General features: G+C 34.4%; 4 protein-coding genes and 1 long non-coding RNA gene across 5 annotated transcripts; 2 read left to right on the top strand and 3 right to left on the bottom strand.

Moving 5' to 3' along the window:
• Positions 1-2,577: 2,577 nt before the first annotated feature.
• On the bottom strand, positions 2,578-3,918 carry LOC110736663. The gene is made up of 2 exons (XM_021916951.1): positions 3,176-3,918; positions 2,578-3,052 (listed from the first exon to the last, which is right to left on the bottom strand). The coding sequence occupies exons 1-2, from the start codon at positions 3,379-3,381 to the stop codon at positions 2,920-2,922; spliced, it is 339 nt and encodes a 112-aa protein (XP_021772643.1). The 5' UTR covers positions 3,382-3,918; the 3' UTR covers positions 2,578-2,919.
• A 1-nt stretch (position 3,919) lies between these two features.
• On the top strand, positions 3,920-9,702 carry LOC110736661. Its single transcript, XM_021916949.1, has 10 exons — positions 3,920-4,482; positions 5,481-5,601; positions 5,975-6,060; positions 6,691-7,099; positions 7,195-7,295; positions 7,778-7,844; positions 8,069-8,296; positions 8,533-9,009; positions 9,117-9,189; positions 9,367-9,702. Exons 1-10 carry the CDS (start codon positions 4,055-4,057, stop codon positions 9,609-9,611), a joined length of 2,235 nt encoding a protein of 744 aa, XP_021772641.1. The 5' UTR covers positions 3,920-4,054; the 3' UTR covers positions 9,612-9,702.
• A 50-nt stretch (positions 9,703-9,752) lies between these two features.
• LOC110736662 (uncharacterized protein At4g08330, chloroplastic-like) lies at positions 9,753-10,467 on the bottom strand. Its single transcript, XM_021916950.1, is given in 3 exon segments — positions 9,753-9,929; positions 9,932-10,184; positions 10,280-10,467. Coding segments are annotated over 3 exon segments (507 nt in total). The 5' UTR covers positions 10,360-10,467; the 3' UTR covers positions 9,753-9,755.
• A 3,431-nt stretch (positions 10,468-13,898) lies between these two features.
• LOC110736032 lies at positions 13,899-15,674 on the bottom strand. Its single transcript, XR_002514186.1, has 2 exons — positions 15,153-15,674; positions 13,899-14,085 (listed from the first exon to the last, which is right to left on the bottom strand). It is a non-coding gene; the product is annotated as an uncharacterized LOC110736032 (long non-coding RNA).
• A 1,042-nt stretch (positions 15,675-16,716) lies between these two features.
• LOC110736660 (uncharacterized protein At5g08430-like) lies at positions 16,717-27,280 on the top strand. The gene is made up of 10 exons (XM_021916948.1): positions 16,717-17,819; positions 19,507-19,586; positions 20,414-20,601; positions 22,970-23,939; positions 24,311-24,417; positions 25,059-25,118; positions 25,463-25,513; positions 25,894-25,964; positions 26,144-26,362; positions 27,016-27,280. The coding sequence occupies exons 1-9, from the start codon at positions 17,677-17,679 to the stop codon at positions 26,340-26,342; spliced, it is 1,869 nt and encodes a 622-aa protein (XP_021772640.1). The 5' UTR covers positions 16,717-17,676; the 3' UTR covers positions 26,343-26,362; positions 27,016-27,280.
• The last annotated feature ends 614 nt before the right edge of the window (positions 27,281-27,894 follow it).

Raw genomic sequence — 27,894 nt, 5'->3', positions numbered from 1 at the left:
AGTTTGGAGTTAGGTTCTTTAGGTTTTCCTTTCATCTGATTCAATTCCTTAAATTAGATAACTCATGACTTATGTGAGTTTTTTATAAAATAAATATCTACTGGTCAAATCTGGATCGGGTCTATGTTTGAACTTTTCAGACCGGACCCATTGCACTGAGACCCAGATCCATTTAGGACCCAGACACTAAAATATGGGTTAGGTTTAGGTCGAATCTTGAACCCGACCATTGCCAACTCTAAGTAATATATGAATGAGCATGACTCGTATCAGTCATTCTAATATCAAAGGTAAAATATGTAAAGAACATAAAACCCTTTTATATCACTAATTTTTTTTTTTATTCAACATTGAATAAAAATAATGATACGCGATATCATGATGCACATTATTGTGAATGAATAAATGTATTCATTTTTTTCTCTTTTCAAAAATGATTTGGAATCTGATAAGCATTTTGGGTTGTGATTACCTTATACAAATAAAAGCTTATGCTATTGAGATTACCATACACTTTATTTTTATTTTGTTAATGAGCATATCAGCCAAGAGGAGAGAGAACGAAATAAAAATGTATTGTATATTGTTAATTATATTAGCCAACAAATGACTCATATCAGCCATTAAAATGTACATATAAGTCAATTGATGTCTGATATCACTCAACATTAGGGACATATCAGACATTAATAAAAACGTATCAGTCAACACAAAGAACATATCAGCCAACAAAAGAAACATATCATCAACAAAAGATACATATCAACCAACAGAAGGAATATATCAGCCAACAAATAAAACATATTAGCCAACAAAGGATGAAATCAGCAAACAAAAGCAACAGGTAAGCTAACAAAATAAATACATCAGCCAACAAAATGAAACATACTTCCTCCGTTCTATTAATATTGCAACAAGGATGAAATTAAACATCTCAAAGCACATTTTATATGCTAAATATCTATAATTGTATAAGAGTAAAAATTATAAAAAGTTAATATTGTGAAAGTATTTTATGAGACGAATCCAACAAGATCTCACATGACTATATTTTGCTTAACGTATAAATCATATTATATGGTCAAACAAAAGTGATGAATAGTGCGAAAAGTCCATTGTTGTAATATTAATAGAACGGAGGAAGTATAAGTCAACAAAATAAAGATATAAGTCAGCTAAAGAAACATATCAACCAACTGATGTTTTATAACAGCCAACAAAAGGAACATATCAAAAATAAAAAAAAAAAAATTACATCAGTCAATAAAAGGAATATATTAGCCAACACAAAAACCATATCAGCCAACAAATGAAACATATTAGCCAACAAATAAAATATATCAATCAAATCTGCCGCACGTAATTATGTGTGCGACACCCGCTCCCAATACCTTCTCTTAAAAAGAGAATACGAAGAATAGCCAAAGTTACAATGTATTCATTTTTTCTCCTTAAAAAAATGATTGCATACAGCATGCCCCGTAATGTCGGCAGCTCGAGTCAATACTCAATACTCTCATCCATTAGTTGGCTTAAAAATAAATAATTATCGATTTTTTTTTTATTATTATAATTTTTTTAGTTTAATGTGGATTCATAATATAGTGTAACTGTGTAAATCTTTGTTTGGCAAAATGTAGTTACAACAACATTATTAGTTGTGATACTCCCTCCATTTTTTTTAAAAGGATTCATTAGAGCTTGGTACAGTATATGTCGATGCAAAACTTTTAACATTAATATTTTTAATTATCAATAAGTATAGATTATAATAATTGATTATTAATAATTTATTTATTGACACGATTTCAACAAGTATATATAAGATTATATAGTTTCTTATACTTCCTTCGTTTTTTTTTATTGCATCATAGGGGTTTCGGAGGCAAAATTTGGTAGTGGGAAAAAGTAAGAGAGAGAAACGTAAAAATACAAAATTGTCCATGTAATGTAAGATAAAATAAAAAATAAGTGTGAAAAAGTAAGGGTATGTTGGGTATTTACAGTGTGAACATAGATATTTTTTATCCTAAAAAGGAAATGATGCAATAATAAGTAAACTTCCTAAAGTAGTAAGTGATGCGATAAAAAAAGAACGGAGGAAGTATATAATTTACAAATATTGATTAAAGTGGGTCAAATGAATAGAGCAAAAAATTCCAATAGGACACTTTAAAAAAATGGAGGGAGTAGTTGTGCATGTAACTGTTGTCAACAAGCTAACTGACGTAACTGTTGTTAGTTGTGCACACTTATTTGATTGTTTTTTGTTATTTATACATATGTCGGGAAAAAAAAAACATATATGTGGGATCTTATTATATTCGTCTGAAAAATATTTTTTAAAGTACCTCCTTTTTATAAGTTAACCTTTAAGATATTAGTTTTATAATATATGTATTTTTTTTAATCAACCAGTTATAACATGTGCGTTAACAAATGTAAAATTTTCAACATTACAATTAAAAAATGGTGAAAATATGAAAAACACTCGTACTTTAATAAGTGGGAAAGTATGAAAGTCTACCGAGTAGTATATAATATAGTACTCTTACTTAGTAATACCCCCAACTCCTCAAGAGTATATAACGTTGTTTATTTGGATATATTAAACGTGTTACAAAAGTAATGTTTTAATTATAGATTCTTGTACATGACTACATTCTGTTTAGTCAATGTACATCTCAGCTCGTAGTTATGGTGACTCCCACGTTTAATTCCAGTCAAAGATTTTTGCTGATTATTAGCCTATTTTATAGCCTAATTTGTAGGCACCACATCGTGATATTGCTTACACGCACATTGTGCAATTGCAGTTATAACATAAAAAACCTCACGAAAAAAAAAAAACAGTTGTGCAATTGCAAAAGCGAAAAAAAATAAAAAAATAAAAACAGTTCACACGACTTATTAAAGATGTTAATTTTCTGGGTTTTTAGCAACAGATAATATAACAAACAAACAGAGAGGAACCACTAAAAAAGCTGCAATCTTCAGCAAATCCTCCGTTTCTGTAGAAATCACTCCAATTCTTGACCAATCTCCACTATATCTGACCAAATAATTCAATGTTACATAAGTATTACAATAAACACTAATTAAGATACAATACATAGTTAATAATAGTATGTAAATAATACTACTACATACTACACAGGGAAGGAAGAATTATTACCCTGCATCAACAAATCCTAATCCCAGAATTCCAATGGCAGATTGAGTCAATAATTTGCTAGAGATCTTGAATTTGAAATTGGGGTTCTGCTCGTTTTCTGGAAAATCTGGCTTTTTTGCAAATGTTATGGGAAATCTCTTTCCTTTTTTTCTGAGGGAGTGGTGGGAAATATGGGTGCACAAGAAGCTATTTCCTGAAAGCAGCATTTCCTTATCTTGTGCTACCTAATTGGCTAATCTGAAATCTGGAAAATCTGACTTATTGGTTTTAACTTTTAAGTATTTTTACTAGGTGTCTTGGTTGGCCTTAGTTGTGCCACACGCCACATGATTCGCATTTGTACACATATTGTTCAATTTCCGTTTTACATCTCTCACAAAGTTTTTCAACTCTATTTCCTACCTCATATACAGACGATACAGTAATAAAAAATGACAAATTTTTCATCGCAACTCATTTTCATAATTATTGATTTGCTTGTTCCTTTGTACTTTTCCACTCGAAAAATTAACTATGTAAAGTTATATGAGTAGAGAAAATAGTGTTATATGGGTTTGTAGACGTAAATTAAGACAATAAGTATTCTATCAATTTAATTCAAGTCGGATCAATTTTCTTATAAGCTATACTTAAGTGACAAAGTGACATGTCCCTTTTTCATAAAAAAAATAAAAAAAATCCATTGTAAACTTCCAACCACAAGTTAAATATTGAAATGACCAACAAACCCCCAACTCCAAACCACAACTTCCTCACTTCACTCAGCGCCAAAATCACCCAATTAACGGTCCCTAACCACCTCTCTCACTCCCTCTGTACTTGAACACTGAAAAAAAAAATCTACTGCAAATTCACAAAAAAAATCAAGTATCAAACTCCATGATTTCCTACATCTTCAATCCAATCTCTCTCTCCTTTACTACAAACCCTAATCCCCAATTTCCCGCCAAACCCTACATTTTCTCGCTTCGAAACGTTTCATCAGAAGCCTCAATTTATACTTTTAATAATCATGAGATTAATCCGAACCCTAGATTTTGGAGCAAACAGGGGAGAGTGATTGTGAATGCTTACGCCGTCAATGGCGGATTTGAAAGAGCGGGGAACAGAGATGTTGGTGAACAACAGCAGCTGGTGGAGGAGAGAGAAAATTGGGATCGGAAGGTGAATTGTGAGGTTGAAGTGATTTCATGGAGAGAGCGTCGGATTAAGGCGGAGATTACTGTCAATTCCGATGTCGAATCGGTTTGGAATGCTCTTACTGATTATGAACGCCTCGCTGATTTCGTACCTAATCTTGTTTGTAGGTAATCTTTCATTTTTCATTTTTTATTTTTATGCTATAGTTTTTGTTACTTGTAAAAATTTGATGGAATCATTACTCTTTAGGTAGTTTTTCGTATGTTTGCGATAGCCTTTAAGGTGAATTTAGGGAATTATGGAACGGAGGGAGTATTATAGAAGCAATTCCGATTTTGGGATTAAATTATAACCAATTATATAACACTTATTGAGTTGTTGGTAAGAATACAAAAGAAGTTGTTTTTGGAGCAACAATATGCTAATGATTCTAGTTTGTCCAAAAAAATCATGTAACATTAATTTTTGCTTGAGTTATCTTAATTGTTAGTATCTTGGTAAGGTTGATTCTTGCTAGAGTTCTCTTATTTAGTAGATATGTTACTTGAGAATAATTAGGTGTCTAATTAAAATGAGATAGAGGGAGTAGTGACTAGTGAGTGTTGTATAGAAGTAGAAAATTGATCTAAACAGACTCATAGAAGGTATGGTGGCGAAAATAATAGATATTGCTAAGATGAATGGTTAAAACTAAAGAAGTAATATTTTATTGTTAAATGTTAGAAGTTAACTAATGTTTGACAGTTTCATTGGTTTTTGCGACGTATCAAGGATCATAGCTCATAAATATCAACTTGGTTGTGAACTAACCCTGTAATTTGGGTTGTAGGCTTGTAGCGGAGTCCCAAGATCACGACTCAATGGTGCATTATTCCCAAAATATTAATTCTTATTATCCCTATGAAATGTACTACTGTAGTAATAAGGGAGCTATAAGAGGTATTATAACAAGGTTTACAGGCATTACTGCTTGATTGGAAGAAAGTAACATGATGTTCATGATAAGTTTGTTCCTCTTGTTCACCCCAGTGTCTTTACTAGTTTACTGTAATTAGTGGTGAAAGTATTTTTGTCTCTTATGAAACATTTTTTTACATTCCAACCTGCTTAATTCTGATGCTTTTGTTTAATGGTTATGCTATGGCCTACTATTGCCATTTTCCAGTGGAAGAATTCCTTGTCCGTATCCTGGTAGACTGTGGTTAGAGCAAAGAGGCTTCCAAAGGGCATTGTATTGGCATATTGAAGCTCGTGTTGTCTTGGATCTCAAAGAATTTCCTAATTCAGTGAGTTCTTAAACTTTTAATTGTACCCTCTGTAGCTATCAATGACTAATTCAAGATGTACATGGAGGGAGGGATGGGGTATGTAAATTTGGCTTTACATTTCTTTTTAGGCTCCAATAGTGAGTTTATAGTAGAAAAATAATATGAGCATTTATAAAGGTATGTTAGATCTATAATCTACTGTCAATAGCTCAAAGCCTCAAAATTTACAGAACTTTCTTTCTGTGCTTGCTTACCAATTTCTCTTGTACCCAATTGTAGTGGCTTCACATCTATATAGATATTTTGCATGGAAACTTGTTTATGACCTATTGAACATTATGGATGTAAACCATTTTTTAACATCAAAAAGTAATTATCGATTCTGATGCAGCCAAGAGACCGTGAACTCCATTTCTCCATGGTGGATGGAGACTTCAAGAAGTTTGAAGGAAAATGGTCGGTAAAATCAAAGAGAAGGTATGATAACTGTTCCCATTTTCCCTATGAGTTTTCAGGGTTCACTCTTAATTAAATTTGTAGCTGGTCTAAGTGTATTAGGATAATAGTTGTAGAGTAGAGAGGCAACAATAATATCATCTTTAACTGGAGCTTTACACATTGAGGACAATGATGAAGAAATGAGTAATCAAGTCAAAACTATAATGATTATCATCACATGTGTATGATACATTGATGGTTAGGTCTGCTATTCTCTATGATTATAGAAGCAGGATTAAAAAGAAGGAAAAAAAGGGCCATTTCATCTGTCGAAAATCCTGAAGTAAGAGCTAAATGTGTGGACCTCTTAATCTGTTATGAAGTCTGATTAGACTATGGAAATATTTTCTGTGAGGGTGCCATTGACTGAATATTTGTTCTGTCTGTTCACATCTAGATATAGCTTGCAAACTTGTAAAAAGTTATATCAGTGATTTGTGCAACTGGAATTGTGAGAACCTTTAGAAATATTATCCTTATACGATTTGTTATGTCTGAATTCCATTGAAAGTAGCTTTTCTGAAAGAGACAGCTTTTGTTGTTTAAGAAAACCTGCAAATTTCTATATTTATAGTTATTTTGACATGCTTCTGTATTGCATAATCTCAGATCCTCGTCTAAGACAACACTATCTTATGAGGTCAATGTCATACCAAAGTTTAACTTTCCAGCAATTTTTTTGGAGAGGATCATTCAATCAGACCTGCCTGTGAATCTTCGAGCCTTGGCTTGCAGAGCTGAGAGTATTGTTGTAGGAAATCAGAAGATGCCTAAACTAGTTAGCACAAAAGGCGGAAATTCTGTTAATACTAGTAGCACTAGCTTGCCAAGTACTTTAAAAGAGAAAGATATGTCTACTGAGGAGCTAAAGAAGATTTCCTCCAGATCTATCCTTGGGCCCTTGCCCCAGGCACCTTCTGAGTTGAATAGTACTTGGGGCATATATGGTAAAGTTTGTAGGCTTGACAAGCCCTGCTTAGTGGATGAGATTCATCTTCGTCGATTTGATGGCCTATTGGTAATTAATTGACTTTAACTATTTTCAACTGATTTTCCTGATGAAGAGGATCTCATTGTTGCTACGGCTATCTGACAACAACTTATGTACTGAAGGAAAATGGCGGTGTTCATCGCTGTGTTGTTGCTAGCATTACAGTGAAAGCTCCTGTTCGTGAAGTCTGGGATGTTTTAACTACTTATGAAAGTCTTCCAGAGTGAGTAAAGCCAATTTGTTGCATGAATCAGAATGTTGTCCAGTTCTTTTCTTCAGTTCAGTTGTGCTTGACAGTTTTGTTTAGCAAATTTTACTACGTAATTAATTTTGCCTGAATTTTGTTTTAACTTTATCTTGGGATGGAGAGCGTTCATCCCGGATAAACTGATCAAAATTCTTGCCTTGGATGAATTTATTTTATATATACATTCGTATGACTTGAATTAATCATCCTTCTGAAATAATTCTGTGCTAGCCCATTCCAAAACTTCTTCAGTTTTAAAACTCTTCTGGTTACCATCTAAACAAAAGTAATCTGTTTAGTTGAATGATGTTTCCATGAAGATCAACCCAAGGCAACCTGAAAGAAATGTTACTTGGCTAAGATTAAAAAAAAAAAAAAAAAAAACCTTGACCTGTGGTTTTTGCTTCTTTACATTAGGTTTTTTATGTCTTAGTTAACTAAGCTATATGTTTCTGCAGGATAGTTCCAAATTTGGCAATCAGCAAAGTTTTATTTCGAGATAACAACAAAGTTCGCATCCTTCAGGTAAAAACAGGATATGTTTTTAATTCTAGTTTGTATTAACATAATAGGCAATCTTCTTATATCCATTGCATCATTGTCTTTGCTTTTGTACCCACTGACTTTATGATCTTTGAAATTATAAACCTAAGAATTCTATGCTTTTCTCCTCAATAGCTTTTACCTGGTTTAAAGCTTATTCTATTTTCACTAAAGTGAGTGAAGTTCTTCTACGCTTTTTTTCACAGGAAGGATGCAAGGGTCTCTTATATATGGTACTCCATGCACGGGTTGTCATGGACTTGTGTGAACAGCTTGAGCAAGAAATTAGCTTTGAGCAGGTTGAGGGGGATTTCGACTCTTTTCATGGCAGGTGGCAGCTTGAGCAGCTCGGAAACCATCATACATTGCTAAAATACTCCGTGGAGTCAAAAATGCGCCAAGATACTTTTCTATCAGAATCAATAATGGAAGAGGTATGCTAAAACTTCAACTTTAGTAATTAATCACCTTCTTGCATTGCATTACCATGATTGTGAATTATCCAAGGGTTAGGATTCAGGAAGTTGTTAAACTCGGGTTGTTATCTGATCACAATCTGGTTGCCTCTTGTGTTAACAATTCGGCATAGAGTATTTTTAATGCTTACACTTGGATGGTGCTGCTATGTTGGCTTGGAAGAGATGCTAAACATTTAATTATGAATATATAGGTTATATATGAGGATCTTCCGTCCAATTTATGTGCAATTCGAGACTACATTGAGAAGAGGATGGGAACAAGTTCTGATGAACATGATGAGCTACACATGGAGCAGCAGAAGGATGAAACTTGCAAAGAGCAGCCTAGCTTATCATCTAATGAAGGCAAAACTGATCAAAGGAATGTGAAAATTCAATTGAGCAGTAGCAGTTCAACTTCCATAAAGCAAAGGCCTAGAGTCCCTGGCTTGCAACAGGACATTGAAGTTCTAAAGTCTGAGCTCCTGAAATTTGTTTCTGAGCATGGGCAGGATGGATTCATGCCCATGAGGAAGCAACTCCGCTCTTATGGTAGGGTTGACATTGAAAAGGCAATCAACCGGATGGGTGGTTTTAGGAGGATTGCAACATTGATGAACCTGTCTCTAGCTTATAAACATCGAAAACCTAAAGGTTATTGGGACAATCTTGAAAATTTGCAGGTGGAGGTAAGTTCTAGCATTCTGCTCGTTTTGCCTGATCAATTTCAGCAAGATAATGGAACATTATGTAATTTTTTAGAATCTTGAAAGTATCTACTCTTTGTCAATTTCAGATTCATCGATTTCAAAAGAACTGGGGGATGGATCCATCATATATGCCCAGCAGAAAAGCATTTGAACGCGCAGGTTTAATTATTACTGCTTAATTACTTCCTAACCTGTATATAATTTGGACAGCTTTGTTTCCAGAAGAAGAAAAAAAAAATCACTTATTGCCTTTTTTTGTAGGCTTTTGATTTTAGTTTCCTGTAAGATATAAAACTCAACTGAGAAGATTTTTTTTTTTTTTTTTTTTTTTTGCAGGACGGTATGACATTGCCCGTGCCCTTGAAAAATGGGGCGGCCTACATGAAGTATCCCGTCTTCTATCACTCAAATTAAGGCACCCCAACAGGCAGACAAGTCTTTCCAGTGACAAGAAAAATGATAATAGTTCATCTGATAGTGATAAATCTGAAGAAAGTACAGAATATAAACCTTATGTATCTTTAGATGCACAGGAATGGCTTACAAAACTAAACGATATAGACATAACTTGGGTTGAATGAATATAACACCGCTTATATTTCTGGTATCATGGAAGAGCCCAGAGTCTTAAGTCTAAGCCTAACCAAAACAAAAGTTGAAAACATAAACAAAGTTGAGCCTTATTTGCAAGACCAATAGAAATTAAAATTTGATAAATTATTTGATCATATATCATTGCTGAAAATGTTAGATTCGTCACAAGAAGAAGGCTGCAGAGCGCGAATCCTGATATCATAAGTCCCGGCTGCATCTGAATCCCCATTCCATCCCCATGAACCTGTGGAATCAGGGGATATATCTTTCTGCTTCGAAGAATGGGAGCAGCCAAATTGCTTAAATTACGAGCATTTCCAACTTAGTTGCCACATTTCCGGCATAATAGTTTAGTTTTTCGCTGAAATATCCCCCATGAACGAGCTGATTCGAAATAAGGCTTGCACCTAAGCTGTTGAATTCGACTAAACCTTGTCTCGTCTATAGACAAGAAAGAAATGATGCCCTTTTTTATGGCTTTGCCGTAGTTCTTTGAACCTATCACAGAGGTATTCCGATTGCATGAATTAAGGTTGAGATCATACCCACAAGAGCCACAGCTGTAGGAAAGAAAAAACAGTCCAGTAAAATGAAAATAATGAATGAATGTCAGAGAAATAACAAGAAAGAAGCTAGAGAAGGGGGAGGAGAGAACCTGTAATCGACGTCGTGAAGCGAAGAGGAGGAGAGGGAATGGACAGGGTAGCCATCAAAGTGATGCGGATCAACCAACATTATTATTTTGTCTTGTGTTTGAATGTTGGTTGAGGAAAAAAAAAAACCAAATTTTTGCAATTTTAGAATGTTGAATAATGACAGACTGCCGCCATCAAGTTACCATTAGCCTCCACTTATTTGTGTTCAAAAACAAGAAAAGAAAATAGCTAAAGTTGCCATGTCGACAGAGGGGACCAAATGACGCTTCTACCCCTAGTCAAAGGATATAAAAATTGATTAATAAAAATATGCCTTTTCCATTTTACTTTTGTTGACATGATTCCCTAGTCACCTAATGTGTTTACAACAACCATATATTTTTTTAATTAGTAAAATTTATTAAAAATTAAGTTGAAATTATAAGTGAGGTGATTTAGGCAACTTTAACATGATTTTACATGGACATATTTTTCTTAAATTAAAGAAATGGTAGAATCGAAGTGTTGATATATTATTCTGTATAGAAAAGAAGTATACATTATTGTTGCTAAAAAAAAAAAAAGGGTTATACAATATGTGACATCATTTGGTCAAATCAAGATGTCCTAATTTTACCACTTACGAGGCATACAAATATATAATGAATACATCTTATTTTAAACGGAGGAAGAAATTATAAAATATTACATTAAGTAGAAAATATACTAGGCAATTCATCTTAAATTTTGATATGAAAGAGATTTTCATGTTCTGATCAAAAGAGGAACATGAAGCGACTTTGAAGCATCAATGTTACATTGTTAACATATATATACATAATTGATACAAATACAATGAGACATTTTCATTTCTTCAAAATCATCTTAGCTGCAGCAAAACTTTTTGTCCTATAATTTCCGAGCCTGACCTTTCCTTTGTTGGGCATCTTCACTCCGCCTCTTCCCCCATGAATTTTCGGCCACCAAAGCAGTTTTTTCCCCTTCTTTTTACCACCATGACGGCCACTTTCAAGCCCCTTGAAACCATTCTTCACTTGTTTAGGTTTCTTAGAATGCTTCATGTGCTTCATTAGCCCACTTACAAGTGCATGAAAATGTCCTGGTTGTTTTCTCTTCGCCAAAGTCTTGACATCAGATTAACTTGGCTTCTCTGACTTTAGTTTCTGACGATGATTGGCATTTTTTGTGTGATGAAACATCTCTCCAAGTCGTTTCCAAAATGATCTAGCATGACGTGCATCAGGCTCATCCCTATAATGATATGGTGATGGTGGTGAAATATCATCCCTAGCTTCCTTCCAAGTCTCCTCAATCTCCCTCTCCTTTTTACTCGTTCCTTTTGTGGGTCCCACTTATGTAGCCGTGCTGAGCTCACTTGGCTTGAGGATTTTGCATCAGAGTAGTCATCTCTACTGTTAGAATAGGAAGAAGTATCATCATATCCTGAAGTGGTACTATCAGTATATTCAGGCTGTTTCATCCTTGTTGAGTGGCCTACTTTCTCATACAGTGGCTCACTTTCATCACTATCATAACTAACACTTCCAGATGATTCATAACTCCCACTCAAAGAAGATGGCGAGCCACTTTGCTGAGTTGTTGAACCAGAAGAAGCGCATGAATTCCAACTCGTTTCCTCTGAGATTTGATCATGAGGTACAACCTTGGTGAGCAAAGGCCCCTTAATATTATTCCTAATTAGACAACTATTTCTGTTTGAAGAATCCCTAGACCTTGTCATCTTAGATGTTTGGCCCAATTCTTGTGCAATTCTTCGACTTGTATGACCCTGACTCCATTTCTGATGAGGAGGACGCGTATTACTTGTTCTGTTATGTCTCATGGAATTTGTAGACCCCGCAGATGGAACTTGTGTGCAGGGCCTCAATGCTGCTTCTCTTTCAATAGCCTCTCCACGATATGACTAATGTGGCATGAGCCTCAAACCTTGTACATGTTTTGAGGCATGACTTGAAAAAGATCCATTCCTACTCAATTTACCTTTAAGTGACTCTGATCTACCAAAGTCGGCCTTAAACATAGGCCCAGGAACCATTTGACCAAAGGAGGAGCTGGAGAGTTGCCTTTTCTAAGCATTGGTTAAAAAGCATATTTTCACCAAATGCAGCCGACTTGTCAGTGAGGCGTAGCTCATTTATTGCTACCAAGTCCTTTTCCTTGCCTAAAGGATTTGCTGAACTTGATATATTGGGCAAACCCATTTATTTGTGGCTCACTATGGAAACTGCTTGGTTTTGATGGAGGGGGAAAATTAATTTGGGGACTTCACTTTTGACTTAACTTTGTAGTCAACTCCTTGTCCTGCAGCAAACTAGAGCTATGCTGTAATGTTTGTTTGGAGGGCAGAACACCAACTATTAGGGGTGAGCATGGATCAGATATCCGATCCGAAATTGGATTTCGGATCGGATATCCGTATCTGAAAAATTGGTTATTTGATATCCGTATTCGATCCGAAATTTTTCGGATATCTGATATCCGGATATTCGAAAATTTCGGATTGGATAGTTTTGATATCCAATACGTTTTTATTTTTTTTATTTTTTTTTTTGAAACACCAACCCTATAAGTTTTAATAATTTGGTAAATACTAATGTAATGACAAAAATAATTTATTTTTAAAGGCAAATATGTAATGATATCCAAATGCAATTTCACATAACACAATATTTTCCATTTGAGAACTGGTAATTCAATTCTAAAAGTACATCAAAACACAACATCTTTTAATAAAATACATTCAACTTGCTCTAGAACCTTCAAATTCTAAATAATATAAAAACATCAAAATCTAATTCACCAAATTACAATCAACCAAATGACGCTCCACCTTCGCGAACTCGCAATGGTTCTAATTGTAACGGTGTTCAATTAGTGGAACTCCCGAAGGTTAAGAACCATTGTTGACGACGGTGAGCAGCTGATGGAGTGAAAACATATCGACGCGATGAGGTGCTGAGCCGGGCGTGAAGGCTGAGTGAGAGCCTGAGATCTGAGAGATTGAGAGTGAGGTGAGGAGAGGAGAGAAAGTTAGGGCTGAATACTTGAATGGTTGTCTTGGTTGAGGAGATCTGAGAAAATTGAGATTTAATTGCTTGAGAATTTGAGATGAGGAAAGGAGAGAGAATCTGAGAAAGCTATAGAGAGAAAAAGAGGAGAAGAGAAAGAGAGGGGGGTGGGGGCGAGGGGACTCAGTTGTTAGGGTTTGGTAGTTTTTATATGATATAAAAAATAATATGGAGTACTGAAATATCGGAGTAATGAGTGATTTCTTCAGATTTCGGATCGGATATCCGATCCGATATCCGGTATCTGAATTTTTTATCAGATATCAAATATCCGAAATCTAATATTTAGACATCCGATATCCGACTTTTTCGGATCGGATATCTATAATTTTCGGATCGGATGCGGATCGGATTTTCGGGTAGTTTTGCTCAGCCCTACAACTGTACTGGATTTGGAAACCATTTTCTATAATTTTCCAAAAGATAAAAACAAAAACAAATAGATTCAGATTCAAAGTCTGTCTAATAAAATTATGCAGATATATTAATAGATTATGATCCAAAGAACACCAGCTAATTCTCGCATGTATGAACATCATAAACTACCTTGCCAAATTAGAATAAACAAACTGATGGTTTTACAAGTTCAGCAAATAATTTCAATGAATTAAACACTGAAAGCCAAAGGAAAGACAACACACATCTGCATATGCTTCAAAAGCTCGTTCAGCAGCAGCATCAAGCATGCTTAGAAAGTGTTGCGTATCCTCATCCGACTGCGGATAATAAATCCAGAGAATATATTAGGTCAGGACAAATGAAGTGCCATTTGAAACAAAAAGTATGACCTATAGTCATGTTTACCCAATACAAAATTCAAAACCCAACAGTTGGTTCAAGTCTGAAACACAAGGGAAGAGACTTAAACACTTTATGTTTGTGAAATTGTGATCAAGCACAAACTACATCAGTTAGCACTTTCTAATTAGAATGTTGTAGGTTCGTTCTTAATCAAATCAAGTTAACGAGCATGGCTGACAACAACACTATCAGTAAGTCCACTAATATTTCTTTTATATATATCGTAAGCAAACATGAAGATTAAAGAATACTGTCCTATAAAATTCAAGACTGAACAACAATAGGTCACAGCAATTTCCATTCACATATGAATAACAAGACTAAACAACAATCATTATCAATCAAAGCCTTAATCCCATAAGTGGGGTTGGTTACATGAACCAAAAATGATTATTCCGTGTAGCCATCCAAAGACATGAGCCAAAAGACTAAACAACATTAATCTTAGTAAATTACTAACAGCATTGTGGCAAATGGAATTGATATCCATCCAAACTTAAGGACATCAAGGCCATCCATCACTACTAAGAACTAACAATGAACCCAAAGTGCACATCACCCTAAATAATGTCGGATGAAATCATATCGGTCCGTTAGGTAGATGGTTATAAATGGTGCCGAATGCCATTTTTCCAACTTTTACTCATAACTCTACAAATGCTTAATCCTCAAATTCTACAAATTCCATCCTATATAATTACCGAATAATTTCCAAATTAACTACTACCATTTTCAATAAAAACAACCATGCATAAGTTGTGCATTAACACGGGTACATTCTAATAAATCAAATTAAAAGGTAGATTATACATATTAAAACCATTACTAACCAAAGTTAATCATCTTATATATATGACGCTGAAACAAACATATCTAGTCCTGGTAATATATGGTGATAATGAATTTGAACTCAATAAATTTGCAAATACTAAATAGACAAAAAAAACAAAATTGAAAAAAAAAAGTAGTATAAAAGTTTTACCATGAAAAACAGAGAAGTTGAGAATTGAGTGATCGGAAAAGGGCGTTGCCGATGGGGTCGGCTTTGGTGTGAAGAAGTAACGGTTGGGAAGAAAGATAAAAACAGTGCTTTCTTTTTTTTTTTTTGACAGATTTTTTTTACAGTATTCTACTTGTGTTTTTTTAATCTATGTTCTCAAGATTATTTTTTATTCTCCGTCAAAAAAAAAAAAACAAAAATTTACTCAAATTTTTTTTCTTTTGGGAGAAGATGAATATGACAGGAACAGAAAATGAAATGGAGCAGTTAGGAAAAAAAAAGTTACAATATCGTCATAAATCTTATTGTGTCGTATATGACCAACAACAATTACCATAATGGATTTTCTAATTTTGATTTAAAATTTTGCTATGAGTACTAATTAACCAACTACTCCGTATAAAGTACTTGTAGTGTTATTTTCTCTCTTTTATTAGCATTAATAAGTACCTCTGTAATAACAAAAGATAATTTATTCACCTTTTTTGAGAAAAAGTAAGCCGAAAAATATATTAAATCAAGCTCCGTCAAAGTTAATAAGCTTTTGGGGAAAGAGTTTATACAAACACGTTTCGGATTATCGTTAGTATCCCACTTTGCAATTAAGTAGGCAACGCTTTTACCGGCTCTTTTCACGTGAGCAGTTCCCGTTAGTGTCCCACCTTGCAATTAAGTGGACAACGGTATTACCGGTTTTTTCACGTGAGAAATAGTTTAAACAATTTACTTCACTTGTTCTTAGAGATTCTTATACATGCGGGTTGCAAAGTACAACAATTTTTTTGGGGGGTTGTTAAATATCTCCCTTGAATATCTAACTAACGCCCGCAAAATAACATAAAATTACGTACTTATCCTTATAATAACGATTATTAAAATAATTAATTTTACCTCAATTTCACACTTTTACCGTACACAAAAATTTTAACCGTTCTCTCCTGTGGTCAACGGCCACCAACGATCATCGGACCAACCACCGTGATTTTCAAAATCAAACAAATTTTATAAATTTTGCAAAATCAAATTTATTGGATCTTATGGACGACGACGAAATACTGGAAACATAACCTATGTTGCTCGCCGAAGGCTCGTTGGACCATATGAACTCGGTGTGTACTGATAAAAAATTTTAAAATTCGAAACCCAGGAAAACGCCTAGGATTTTCGAAAACCCTAGGCTGAAACGCCTAGTTTTTTCGAACATCCTAGGAAGTTTCGAAAAAACTAGGCGTTTCAGCCTAGGGTTTTCAAAAATCCTAGGCGTTTGCCTGGGTTTCGATTTTTTTTTATTGTTGTGGTTGTTTGAATTTTCTAAGCGTTTCATCTCAACCGCCCAAATCTTTTGTACAACCATACGATTATTCGAATGAACTAGGTGTTTGAGCCTAGGTTGTTCGAAAAAACAGGGCGTTTGAATCCGATTTCAGAAAATAAATTAAAAAAATAAATCTTGTCTTCGCCGACCGCCTTCCCCTTGCCCTTCCTCGTCATATCTGCGATTGTGTAGATCGAGAAACCGAAGATTAAAAGAGGTGGTGGTTGGTGGTTAAAAGAGGAGGAGGTGGTGGTGGTAGTAGTGGGTGGTAAAAGGAGGTGGTGGTGGTGGTTTAGAGAGAGAAGAGGTAGTGAGGGTGGGTAAATTATGTTTGAGGGGGGTAATTTTTTTTAGATACAAGGGTAAATTTGTAAAATATATTTTATTTGCAGGCGTTAGTTAGATATTCGAGGGCGACGTTTAGCTTTCCACTTTTTTTTTATTTATTTATTTATTTATTTTTGTTACGAGTACTTAATAATTGTCGCACCATCGGAAAAAAAAGTGCTTCCCATTATTATTGTTCAATTTGGGTAACATTTCCTTATTATTGAATAAAATCAATAGAATACAATACAATGAATAATAATCCATAGCCTCAGAAAAATAAGGAAATATTCCTCCTAAAAAGGTAAAAAATCATCATTACCAAAACCAATATTATATCAACATATCACAATAATCAAGGGAGAGATTCCCAAGCCATATGTCAATCCATATTGGGTGCGTTACTTCCCTCCCATGACCTAAGAAAATTAACAAGGAGCATATACTTTCTTCCCCTTATTATTTTCATTATCTCATTCTTTAAATATTGCAACCTTACATTTTCGAGTTTTGACCTTTTGACACTATTTGAGTATATAATTATATTTCTCCAAATATTTGTAAAATTCGTTTCAATATTACTTTTATTTGTAATATTTATCATATCATGATTGAGGTATACATTGCGCTTTAAAAAAAGCATAATCCCTTTTGTTGCATAATCCCTTTTGTTGCAATCTTAGGAATACGGAGAAAACATTTATTATTACTATTAATTTGTTACCTGTATTATTTACAGTAATTAAATAAACCACCAAACTCCTCACAAATAACACATTTTCAAGCAAAAACATCAGTCATTCAGTCCTCCTTCTCCCCTGCTCATTATTTCTCTCTCCTCTTTTTCTCTCTCCAAAATCAACAATGGTGAAGAGGAAGAGGAACAATAACATCAGCAAGCCGAAAAAGGAGATAGTTGAAGAACCAATTAAAGGAGGAGAAGTTGAGTCTGAAGATTACTGCTTTGTTTGCAAAGATGGTGGTCTTTTGATGGTTTGTGATTACAAGTATGAATCTTTTCCACTATTTTTTGTTAATTTTGTTTATTGATCATTGATTATTCATCCAATGTAGCATCTTTTTGGGGTTTTCTGGGGTTTTTATTTAAAAAATTTCCCCTTGATTTTTACTTGTTATACTGCTACGGAGTATAAAGTTTGTGGAATAATGTAGCATCTTTTTTTTTTTTTATGAATTTTGGTTTCTGGGTGTTGTTAAAAATCTTCAAATTGCTTGTTTTTCTTTTTCTTTTTTTTTTTATTATTTTTTTTTTTTTTGCTGGGTATATGTTTTTTTGGTTATGTAATTTTTTGTTAAATTGGGGTTCAATAATTTTGTGCCTTTGTCATGCCTTTTTGATTAATAGCGAAATTGTTTTGACCTTTTCACTGTGATTTTATGAGTAGGTGAGCAATTGAATCAGGCTTCCCCCACCAAAAAAAAAAAAACTAAATAATTAAATAAATTTTAAATTTTTTTTTTGCTTGGTGCGGAAAAGCGAAATAAAGGAGAGAAAGCAGGGAAAGATAGTCCGTTTTCCCTGAAATTAATTACGTAGTATTCAGTTTATACTTTATATAGGGCCGCAAAGGACATTGATGTAGACACGTGTTTGGTTAGTCTATTTTTCATCAAATTATTATTCAATTTATATTTTAAATGGAGTCACAAGAGACATTGATGTAGATTTGATTTGGTATTGTATTACCCGCAATCTATTATTCCTGAATTTAATTAATCGGTGTATATAGAGCCGCAAAGGTACTGATGTAGACGGGTTTGAGAAAGATTGTCTTGTTATAAAATCCAAGTTCCTTGACTTGAAGAGTCAATGAGACTCTGCCACTCTGTGGCTTTGTTGACCCACATCCAAATAAAAACAATGTTAAAAACAAGAAGAAAAAAAAATGGGGAAGATGAATGATCAAAGCATTAGATGAGGAAACTGGGGTTGGTTGCACGTGCACTGCAGGTGGTATTAGTTTATACACTTTTTTTTTTTTTTTCAACATAGTATAAATTATAAACTAACCCCTATATATAAAGCTCCAGAATACTTAAAGAAATTAATATAAATAGGCAAAAACTTTGGTATAAATTTATAAGAAATATTTGTATAAGATCCCTTTGTTTTCTGGGCTTAAATGCAGCTTTTGCAATAGCAGAAAGGGCTTAACAAAGCCACTAAATTTCACCTAAATTTATTCTATCTGCAAATATTTAATACCACCTGCAATGTATGTGCTCCAATCCCTTACATAATGTCACCTTTTTATTTTTTTTATTTTTTTTATTGGAAGCATAAAGTGGACATTAGTTAAGGGACAACCATTTTTTTAAAGAATGTGGACTATAATAAGGGACGGAAGAAGTAGTATTTTGAACATAAGTTGGTGACAGTTGGAATAAGGGATCCTGCAAAGTAATTCAATCTTGTTATAATTTTCTGTTTTGATTTGAAAAGGAGAAATTGTTGCTGTACTGAACTTTCAGCTCTTTGAAATTCACGATTATTTGTCTTTCAAGATGATAATGACAAATAACAATGACCTTGTTTGCTGTTAATAGTCTCAAAAATGCGTATTGTATCGTTTGACTTATCAGACAATTGGACCGTGAGTGTGGCCTTGTTTTGATCCTTTCACTCTCGTGTCTGCTAAGTTCCTTATCTTCGTGATTGATTTGGTTTTGCAGGGGTTGTGTGAAATCTTATCACGCTGAATGTGTGGGAAAGGAAGAATCAACTGAAGATACTGATGATCCATGGATTTGTGGTAAATCTGTTTACGAATCTTCACAAAGTGTCGTGCCATTAGTCATGCTATCTTAGGGTCCAATTTGGTCTCCTTAAATGTCAGCTTTATATATATGTTTTTGAGCTCATTTTTATTGTTAGTTATTGATGATTGTCGGTGTTGCATGCCAGTCTTAGATGACCACTTACAATTTTCAGAAAGTGTAAGAAAGATCATATCACTTCTCTTTAGATGTGTTATACTAGCCAATGTTCTTCACTTTTTTTTTTTTTTTTTAAAAAAAAATAATAATATTTGTATCATGGTTAATATGGATAAGTATAACAATAGCAAATAATGTGCAGAGTAGCATTGGAAGTTAAACAGAATTTGTCACGTCTAGTAAGTGGATATTATTTAGGGACATCCCGAATTGGAGTATTGGACGTTTTACAGGACGGAGGGAATTAGTATGCCAATTAGCAGCAAATGCACTAGTTCGTATTTTTAAATAATATAGTAATGCTTCGATTTATTTGTTATTTTTCTACATTTGGCACTTTTTTGGCCTTCCATAAGATCAAGTTGGAGATTTTTCTCGTTAAAGTTTGATAATTGATATGCCAAGGTGCTCCTGAAATTCCTTAAATTTATTTTATTTATTTTTAATTTTTTGTATAGGAAAGATAAATGTATCTAGCTATTAAATGTGTTATCTTAGACCTAAAGGTTGAGGCATGTTCTGCATTTCCATCTATGATATCCTGTGCGGCTTGCTCGTCTCAATTATAGGGTGTTCTTGGCTTTTTGCATTGTCAAAAAGCTCAACCAAGTAAACTTGACAAATGATGAGTGCTTCTTTTCAGGATGGCATAATTGCCTTGTTTGCAAAAGAAATTCGAAGTACCAGTGTTTCTGCTGTCCAAATGCTGTTTGCCAAAGCTGCTTCAAGGATGCTGCATTTGCAAAAACTGTAGGCGGTAAAGGGTTCTGCAATGACTGCCTCAAACTTGCATTACTCGGAGAAGAAGGCGTGGATGTTGACTCAGATGGGGTATGGGGTAGTTTCTAAATCAGTGCTGTTTGAAATGTATAGTTTGATATATACCTTGTTAAATCTCTAATACTTGCAGGTTCTTATCTACTTGATACATCTCGTCATTAAGTAGCTACTCTGCATATTATACTGATTTATTGGACCTATATGCTGGGGTGAAAATGGGGATGCCCTGTATTCTTTTACCCACCAGGTGCCTATCCTGGCAACCTGGTGTACGCCGTTTAATGTGGACAAATGTATACTTTGAAAACAGTAGATTGTCCATGGCATAAGCATCTTGTTCCCTCTTTGCTATGTATATCAATAGACTAAGCTGATGCGACTATTTATTATTGCCATATTATAAGATTACTGAGTTATTGCGGTCTAGTAAAATCTGAGGTAGTCAGGTCTTTTAAAAAAAAATTCTTGTTGCTTTGATATGCTGTGTTTCTTCCTGATGTTGTGCAATGCCGTGTACATTCTTATTAATGCTGTACTATGTCATGCACATATTCAAATGTATCCTCTAATGTGCAATTAAAATGTAGCTGCGCTCCTTTGCCACTCTCCTCTTCTAGATATGTTTCCTACATTGATGGGTCATATGAATATTTTACTGCCATCATATCATGCTGCTGTTTTTATTATTTTATACAGTTGTTTCCTGCTTATATAAATAGTGCTTAAGGTAACATGATCATCTTCTCCATTATCTGGGTTCTGTAATCCCCCCCCCCCTTCTTTTCACTTGACGTTATTACTGCCTTGCCTTCCTATAAATTTATGACTTGTTTAAATAGAAGGTTGCCTAACCTGACCATCCGATTTCGCTGATTTGTTTCTTTTGCTTGATTGGGACTTCTATTAATGCTGGTGGTCCGCATATGCCTCATTATTTGTTTCCATTGTTGATCACTGTCAACATGATCTTTGATCTTTCTAACGGTAACTTTCAGCAACTAGCAAAGCCATACCTTTTGCAACCGAGTTACCGGTGACTAACGCCTCACCTCTTTATCTCTTCCCTTCCATGACCGCCGACCGTCCCCCACCGCCCCTTTCTCTCTCACTCCCTCTCCCTCCCCCACCGCCCCTTTCTCTCCTCCCCTCCCCTCCCTGATCGCCAGATTTCTTGGTGGGTGACTAGGGAGGGAGAGAAGTAAAAAAATAAGGAAGAGGTTGATTAGTGAGTTAATTAGGGGTTAGATGTTGATTAGTGAGTTAATTAGGGGTTAGAGGTTGATTAGTGAGTTAATTAGGGGTTAGAGGTTGATTAGTGAGTTAATTAGGGGTTATAGGTTGATTAGTGGGTTAACTAGGGGTTAACTAAGGGTTAGTTAAGGATTAATGACTAATGGAGTTAACGACTGTTAGTCATGAAGGGTACTTGAGGTGCTTTTAAAAAGGTGAGGGGTATTTGATGAATTTTGAAAACAACAAGGACATTTGGTGAATTGATGAGATGCCAAATCTAGAGAGATTTTCACGAGCTTATCTCATGCTCTTCCTGTGCACGCAATACCAAGCATTGTGCATCATGCATGTAGATAATTAAAAATATACTAGGCTTTGTATTGGAATGATCTTAAGACTATTAATAATAGCCTTATCTTTGGCTTTTGAATTAAAATGGCTCATTGAACTACCCATGCTTCTTATTTATCTTGATGTAGCAGGTGGTGGTTTATCAGATTATAGTGTCAACTGGAAAAAAAAAATAAAAAAGTTTGGTTTCCAAAGGGTAAGGCTGCGTACAATCATACATACAACTCCCCTTATTGTGACCATGACATGAGACTCATCTACGGGCATAGAGTTCCTGTTGGCATCGATGATGTCGATAGCACTGAGTAATTCTATATGAATTGATAGAGGCAAATTTGTCTAAGTTTATCATTTTGTAATTTTTTACATAAATTTTCTTTATAGATATAGTGTTGATCTCCTTTTCTCTCTAATCACAATTAGATGAGATTAAACACTCTCAGGAGTAGTGATAGTGTTAGAATTTTTCCATAAATGGCTTGTGAAGATTTGATGGCAAAGGCTATTTTAGATCTTCATACTCACAAATGCTGCCTCCTATTCCCTTAATTAGTTTCCTTTTAATAAGTGTTTAATGTGTCCTGTATCTTTAACTTATACCTTGATTTGGTTTCAAAATCTGAATGTAATTTATTCCTTATATATTTTACCCCAGTACCTGCCTATTCCAGCTGCGGCTTCAAAGTACTAATTAATTTCATTTCCTGTGGCCACTTTGTGTGTTCTTATATTGAAATGGTCCATCTAGCTTTCTTGCTTACTGGTAACAGAGTCAAGTGATGTTTGGTTAACTTGATGAATATCTATAGTTACCTACTTTATGTATATCTTACAGGAAAAAGTGGACTTCAAAGACCGGGAAACATATGAAGGCCTTTTCAAGGAATACTGGGATATTGTCAAGGAAAAGGAAGGGTTGACCTTAGAAGATCTGCATGATGCAGATGTCCAAATAAAAAAGGATGATGACAGGGACAAACCTCATAAGTCACATAAGTCTCGGCAGCTGCATCATTCTGACTCAGATGAATCTGTCAAAGAGGAAGAAAATAAAGAATTGATATCTGATGATGATCATGATAGTGATGGTGGTGATGACGGTGATAGTGCTGTACAGCCAGTAATAATTAGTAATAAAAAGAAGCCCAAACAGTTGCCAAGAAGGCGCAAAGGTCCTAAAAGAATTGAGTTTGTAGGTTGGGCCTCCAAAGTTCTTATAGCGTTCCTTGAATCTATTGGAGTAGATACGAGCAAGAAGCTATCTCAGGATGACGTGGCTTCACTGATCAATAAGTATGTACATGAAAATAAACTGTTTGATCCAGACAAAAAGAAGAAGGTTCTTTGTGATGTACGTCTGCGACCTTTAATAGGAAGAAAGTCATTTAGCATATATAAAATAAATGATGCTTTAGAAGGTCATTTTTCTGAAAACCTAGACAAGTCAGAAGGTGAAGGATATAGTTCAGGATGTGAAGAGGAGAAGGCCTCCTTACCTATAAAGAAGAATTGGTGGAGAAAGCTTGGATCCTTTCAGCATAAAGGATCACTTATGGAAAAGTTTCAACAGAAAGAGGCCGTATTAGAGGAGCCTAAAAAACCAATTGTTGTTTCTAAAGTTATTTATAGTCAATTTGCAACCATATCTCCACAAAATATGAAGCTCGTTTACTTGAAGAGGTGTTTGGTGGAAAAATTGTTGGAGCAGCGTGAAACATTTGAAAGCAAAGTGGTGGGAAGCTTTGTGAAAGTCAAGTCGGAACCATTTGATGCAAGGCTTCCATATCAACTCCTTCCAGTAAAAGGTAATGAATATGAGAGGATGATGAGTGATGTGTAAACTATTTAGATGGATACAGTGTTAACCTTAGTAATTTGTTTGTTTAACCTAAATATACTGTTGAAATGTTTTGTGCTTTTATTTTTTCCTACCAACTGTTTAACATAAGTATCAATTATCAAAGAATAATATCAGGATTCAGGACACTACAGTGCAATCTTACGACAGGAAACTCGTCAGATAAAATTTTACTCTACAGTGATCATTCATGTTTATATCTGTTGAACTGTTCCTCTTGTGACAAATTGGCGGGAAGTTAGCACTTGACTTAATGCTTTTCTTAGTTTCTATTCCAATTGCTTATTGTATTGATTTTTTCCTTTTATACCTTTGTAGGAATCTCGAACTCTGGTGAGAAGAACAATGGAAAGTTTTTTCTTCAAGTATCTAATCTAGCTAATGATGTTCCTATTCGCTTACTATCAAATGATGATATAGCTGAGGTACTTGATCAATTAAATACTCCTAATGTTGTATTACAGATGTTTCATGACTCATTGTAGTAAATTTGCTAATCTTTAATTTTTCTTTTTTACAAACATGTGATGTTCTATTATTTAGATAAAACTATATCTAATATCTTTGTCACCTTTTAAAAGTGCATAAAAATATTACTCTTTACCTTCTCCCTCTCCCTACATTAATAATATGTTAGTCGTGTTAATTAGAAGGCACTGATTATGGCTGTGGTTTCTTCCTTGAGCTAATAATTGATGTATGCTGTAAAATCTGAGCTTATTCTCAACAAAGTGTAAAATGAACCTTTACTAGGTGGGAATATGACACGGGACACCCTACAAAATCGTTATGATTTATTGTAGGCTTATATACAAGCTCTCTGGCTTGAGCATGCAGGAACTACATGTCTTTTGGCGTACCACATAGTTTCTCCATTTCCATATTCATTCCTATGATATATGTAGCTCTTTTTATATGGATCTAGCATTAGATTGTATGTTCTCTTGTTTTTTCCATTTAATATGTGGATTTACCCTTTTGCCTTCTGATTTCCTTTCATATGTTTGTTGTCGCGTTTCAGATTAGAAATAGTAACTATTAGCATTGATTTGTTTGTTATATGCAGGAAGATTGTGAGGGGTTGCGTCAGAAAGTGGACAATGGCCTTCTTCCTAAGCCTACTGTTGTAAGCTCTCTCAACTTTACTAGGACTCCAAGAAATACTATTGTACTAAGTATAAGATATTGTAGAAATGTCTTGAAAGTTTGGTAATGAATATTCAGATAACCATTTGGATTTTCTTCCTAATTGAACATCTATTCAACTACTGTAATAATGTATAGCTGACAAGAATTAGCAGAACATTTTTTAATTTTTACTAAGATGTATTGAATGCTTTACTAATATATACTAAAGGATCTGCATGGTATCTCATTTTTCCTTCTGCAACTGAAGTTTTCTGGTGAAATTCTTTGAGAGAGTGAAATATCTTGCCCAATTCTTGATTAAAAATATATTGCGCCAAACAGGTGGAGCTTGAGAAGAAAGCAAAAGAAATCCATGAAGATATTACAAAATATGTGAGTAACTCTATTACTAATATTGGAATGTTCTTTGTTCAGCTTACTTTCATAATATAAGTACCAAAAGGAATTTTGGTAATTTGGTATTCTAGAAAGCCATTAAGCCAAATGTAGGCCTTGGTACACAACATTGTCAAGGTGCTATCTGCGCCCTTATCATTTCGCAAGGCCCAGGCATAATCTCTTAATAATGGTGTTTGGATGGCGGAGGATAAGGGAAAATTGCTCTCTTATTGAATAATGGTGCTCTCTTGTATATTTTATAATCTCTCTTTGCATAGATCTCTGATGCTTAACATTGGGACTCTGCGTTGATTCTTCTTGGGGCATTTTGATTTACCGGTTTTAATTTATTGTTTCTTTGCAATATTCAACAGTGGATCACCAGGGAACTGTCTATCCTAAAGAATCGCATTGATCAAGCAAATGAGAAGGGACGGAGACATGAATATCCTTTAGAACTCATAATTGTATTTTTTTTCCCTTCAATTATTTCGATAATAAATTTTTGTGCAACTTCAATCTGCTTTTGGATGTTTCTTTGATACACTCACCAATATGTTCGTGTGCAATTGCATGCATAGTTACTATGTTGAAGTATTTATCCTTAACCTTGATGTCTTTTACATTATATGAATCTCGTCAAAGGAGAGACCTATTACAGTCAGAGGCAGAGCAGTCGCGCTTGCTAAATGAGGTCCCTAAAGTAATTGCAGATGTAATCAAACCTGATGAGGAGACTCAGGGTGATGATAATTCCGGAAATGCTAACACTCAAGTGATTCCCGGTGAAAACTCTGGAGGCAATGGGAATATTTCAGCGTAATTGGTACTCCATGACCCTAGGTAACTTTTAACATGTTAAATCTTATTCTGCACTTGATTGAATGATTTTTTTTTTTTTAAGGATTGATGATTTGAAGATTATAGAAACTGTTGCCAACTTCTGTCCTACTCTCTTACAGGGCTACAGAGTACTTGTTACAGTTAGTTTTTTTTTTATAAGCAGAAACTTGTATGAAACCTGTAGAGTGTAGATATGTCATTTGTTTGTCGTAAAAGATAAACCTTTGCCACTTAATTTTTTTTTTTTTTTTTTTTTTTTTTTTTTTTTTTTTTTTTTTGGCCAATAAATTCACTGTTTTGTATGTTGGTAACAGGTTTAGATTTTATACCAATGTATTTAATAACATCTTGCTAGATGATTCTCACTGACCTGATTTCGTTAATACTCGTAACTCTTCTTTGAGCATGAATAAAAAAAATGCTAACAATTTATGCTTTTTTTGGCTTAGTGTCCCAAATTAGCTTTAGAATCCGCTGCTTCATCATGTGGGTTCAAGGCCATAAAACCTGAAGACTTAGTTTGCTGTTACACTAATTATTTATTAATCGATATAGAACATTTTGTGTGTCTCATATTGTTCGCCCGTTTCTTGTATGGATTTTGAAAATGCTGGTTTGATGAAGCTGACTGATTTACTTTCCTTGCGTGACAGATGCAGAATAATTTCTGAAACCTACCTGCTATAGTATGCTACAGGCCTGCAGACGATTACAATACAGGTCTTAGAAGTTTTTGTTTTTTTCGGTTGGTAAAGTAGTTTTCTGTAAATACAGAAAATTTACAGCAGAAACCGTATTGTATTTAGTTCATGGCTTGTTCTTTAGATGAATAAGTGAGCTAAAACTTAATTGTTGATGATACTATGAAACAACTTAATGTTATGGAAAACTCTAGTGAATTTTGAACTAAGATATAAATCATGATCTGAACTCATTCTCATAATTGCTTCAGATTAGTTTTGATCTATTTGCTTCTGTAAATGTGATTTTTCACTGATGAAATGAACAGCACTATTTGAGCAAGAAAAAATGGAGCTTTAATGCTGATTAACGCCAGGATAACGAGTTTACGTTCTATCATCCGCACTATCAAAGGCTAATAGTTTTGTTTATTTCTTAGATAAGCTCCCTGTAGCTTGAGTAGGTGATATGTTGAAGATAGCTTAGCTATTGTGTTTACTCCCCCTGTCCTATGTCAGAGAATTACTTCCTCCAATTCTATTTACTTAACCCATAGTCTTTGGCCAATATTTTAAGGAGATGAGACATGAGAGTAATTATAGTTGGTGGGCCTGGTGGCCTTTGGTAGACATAATTTACTTTATTATACCCAAAGTTGTTTCTACATACATTTTATAGGGGTAATTTAATGAATTTGTCTAGCAAAAGTTTACCTAATATAAAGTATAGTATAGGTCAAGTATATGACATTTCCATCGAGCAAAGTTTGGTCTAGTGGTAAGATTTGCATCTCCCAACCATCAGGTTGTGGAATCAAACCCCACCAAAGACACTTTAGGGTGGGGATTTCC

The sequence above is a fragment of the Chenopodium quinoa genome, unplaced genomic scaffold, assembly GCF_001683475.1.
Source record: "Chenopodium quinoa cultivar QQ74 unplaced genomic scaffold, ASM168347v1, whole genome shotgun sequence".
In the NCBI taxonomy this organism is placed as follows: Eukaryota; Viridiplantae; Streptophyta; class Magnoliopsida; order Caryophyllales; family Amaranthaceae; genus Chenopodium; species Chenopodium quinoa.
The sequence above is the reverse complement of the archived record's forward strand: the minus strand, read 5'-3'. Positions and strand labels throughout refer to the sequence as shown.

Bases quoted from the DNA above. Each gene is read 5' to 3' on its own strand.
- LOC110736663 (XM_021916951.1), bottom strand. From the start codon at position 3,381: ATGCTGCTTTCAGGAAATAGCTTCTTGTGCACCCATATTTCCCACCAC. The intron at 3,053-3,175 runs GTAATAATTCTT...TTATTTGGTCAG, and splicing joins TTAGGATTTGTTGATGCAGG to ATATAGTGGAGATTGGTCAA.
- LOC110736661 (XM_021916949.1), top strand. From the start codon at position 4,055: ATGATTTCCTACATCTTCAATCCAATCTCTCTCTCCTTTACTACAAAC. The intron at 4,483-5,480 runs GTAATCTTTCAT...GCCATTTTCCAG, and splicing joins GTACCTAATCTTGTTTGTAG to TGGAAGAATTCCTTGTCCGT. The intron at 7,296-7,777 runs GTGAGTAAAGCC...ATGTTTCTGCAG, and splicing joins ACTTATGAAAGTCTTCCAGA to GATAGTTCCAAATTTGGCAA.
- LOC110736660 (XM_021916948.1), top strand. From the start codon at position 17,677: ATGGTGAAGAGGAAGAGGAACAATAACATCAGCAAGCCGAAAAAGGAG. The intron at 19,587-20,413 runs GTAAATCTGTTT...GCTTCTTTTCAG, and splicing joins TGATGATCCATGGATTTGTG to GATGGCATAATTGCCTTGTT. The intron at 25,119-25,462 runs GTAAGCTCTCTC...TGCGCCAAACAG, and splicing joins TTCTTCCTAAGCCTACTGTT to GTGGAGCTTGAGAAGAAAGC.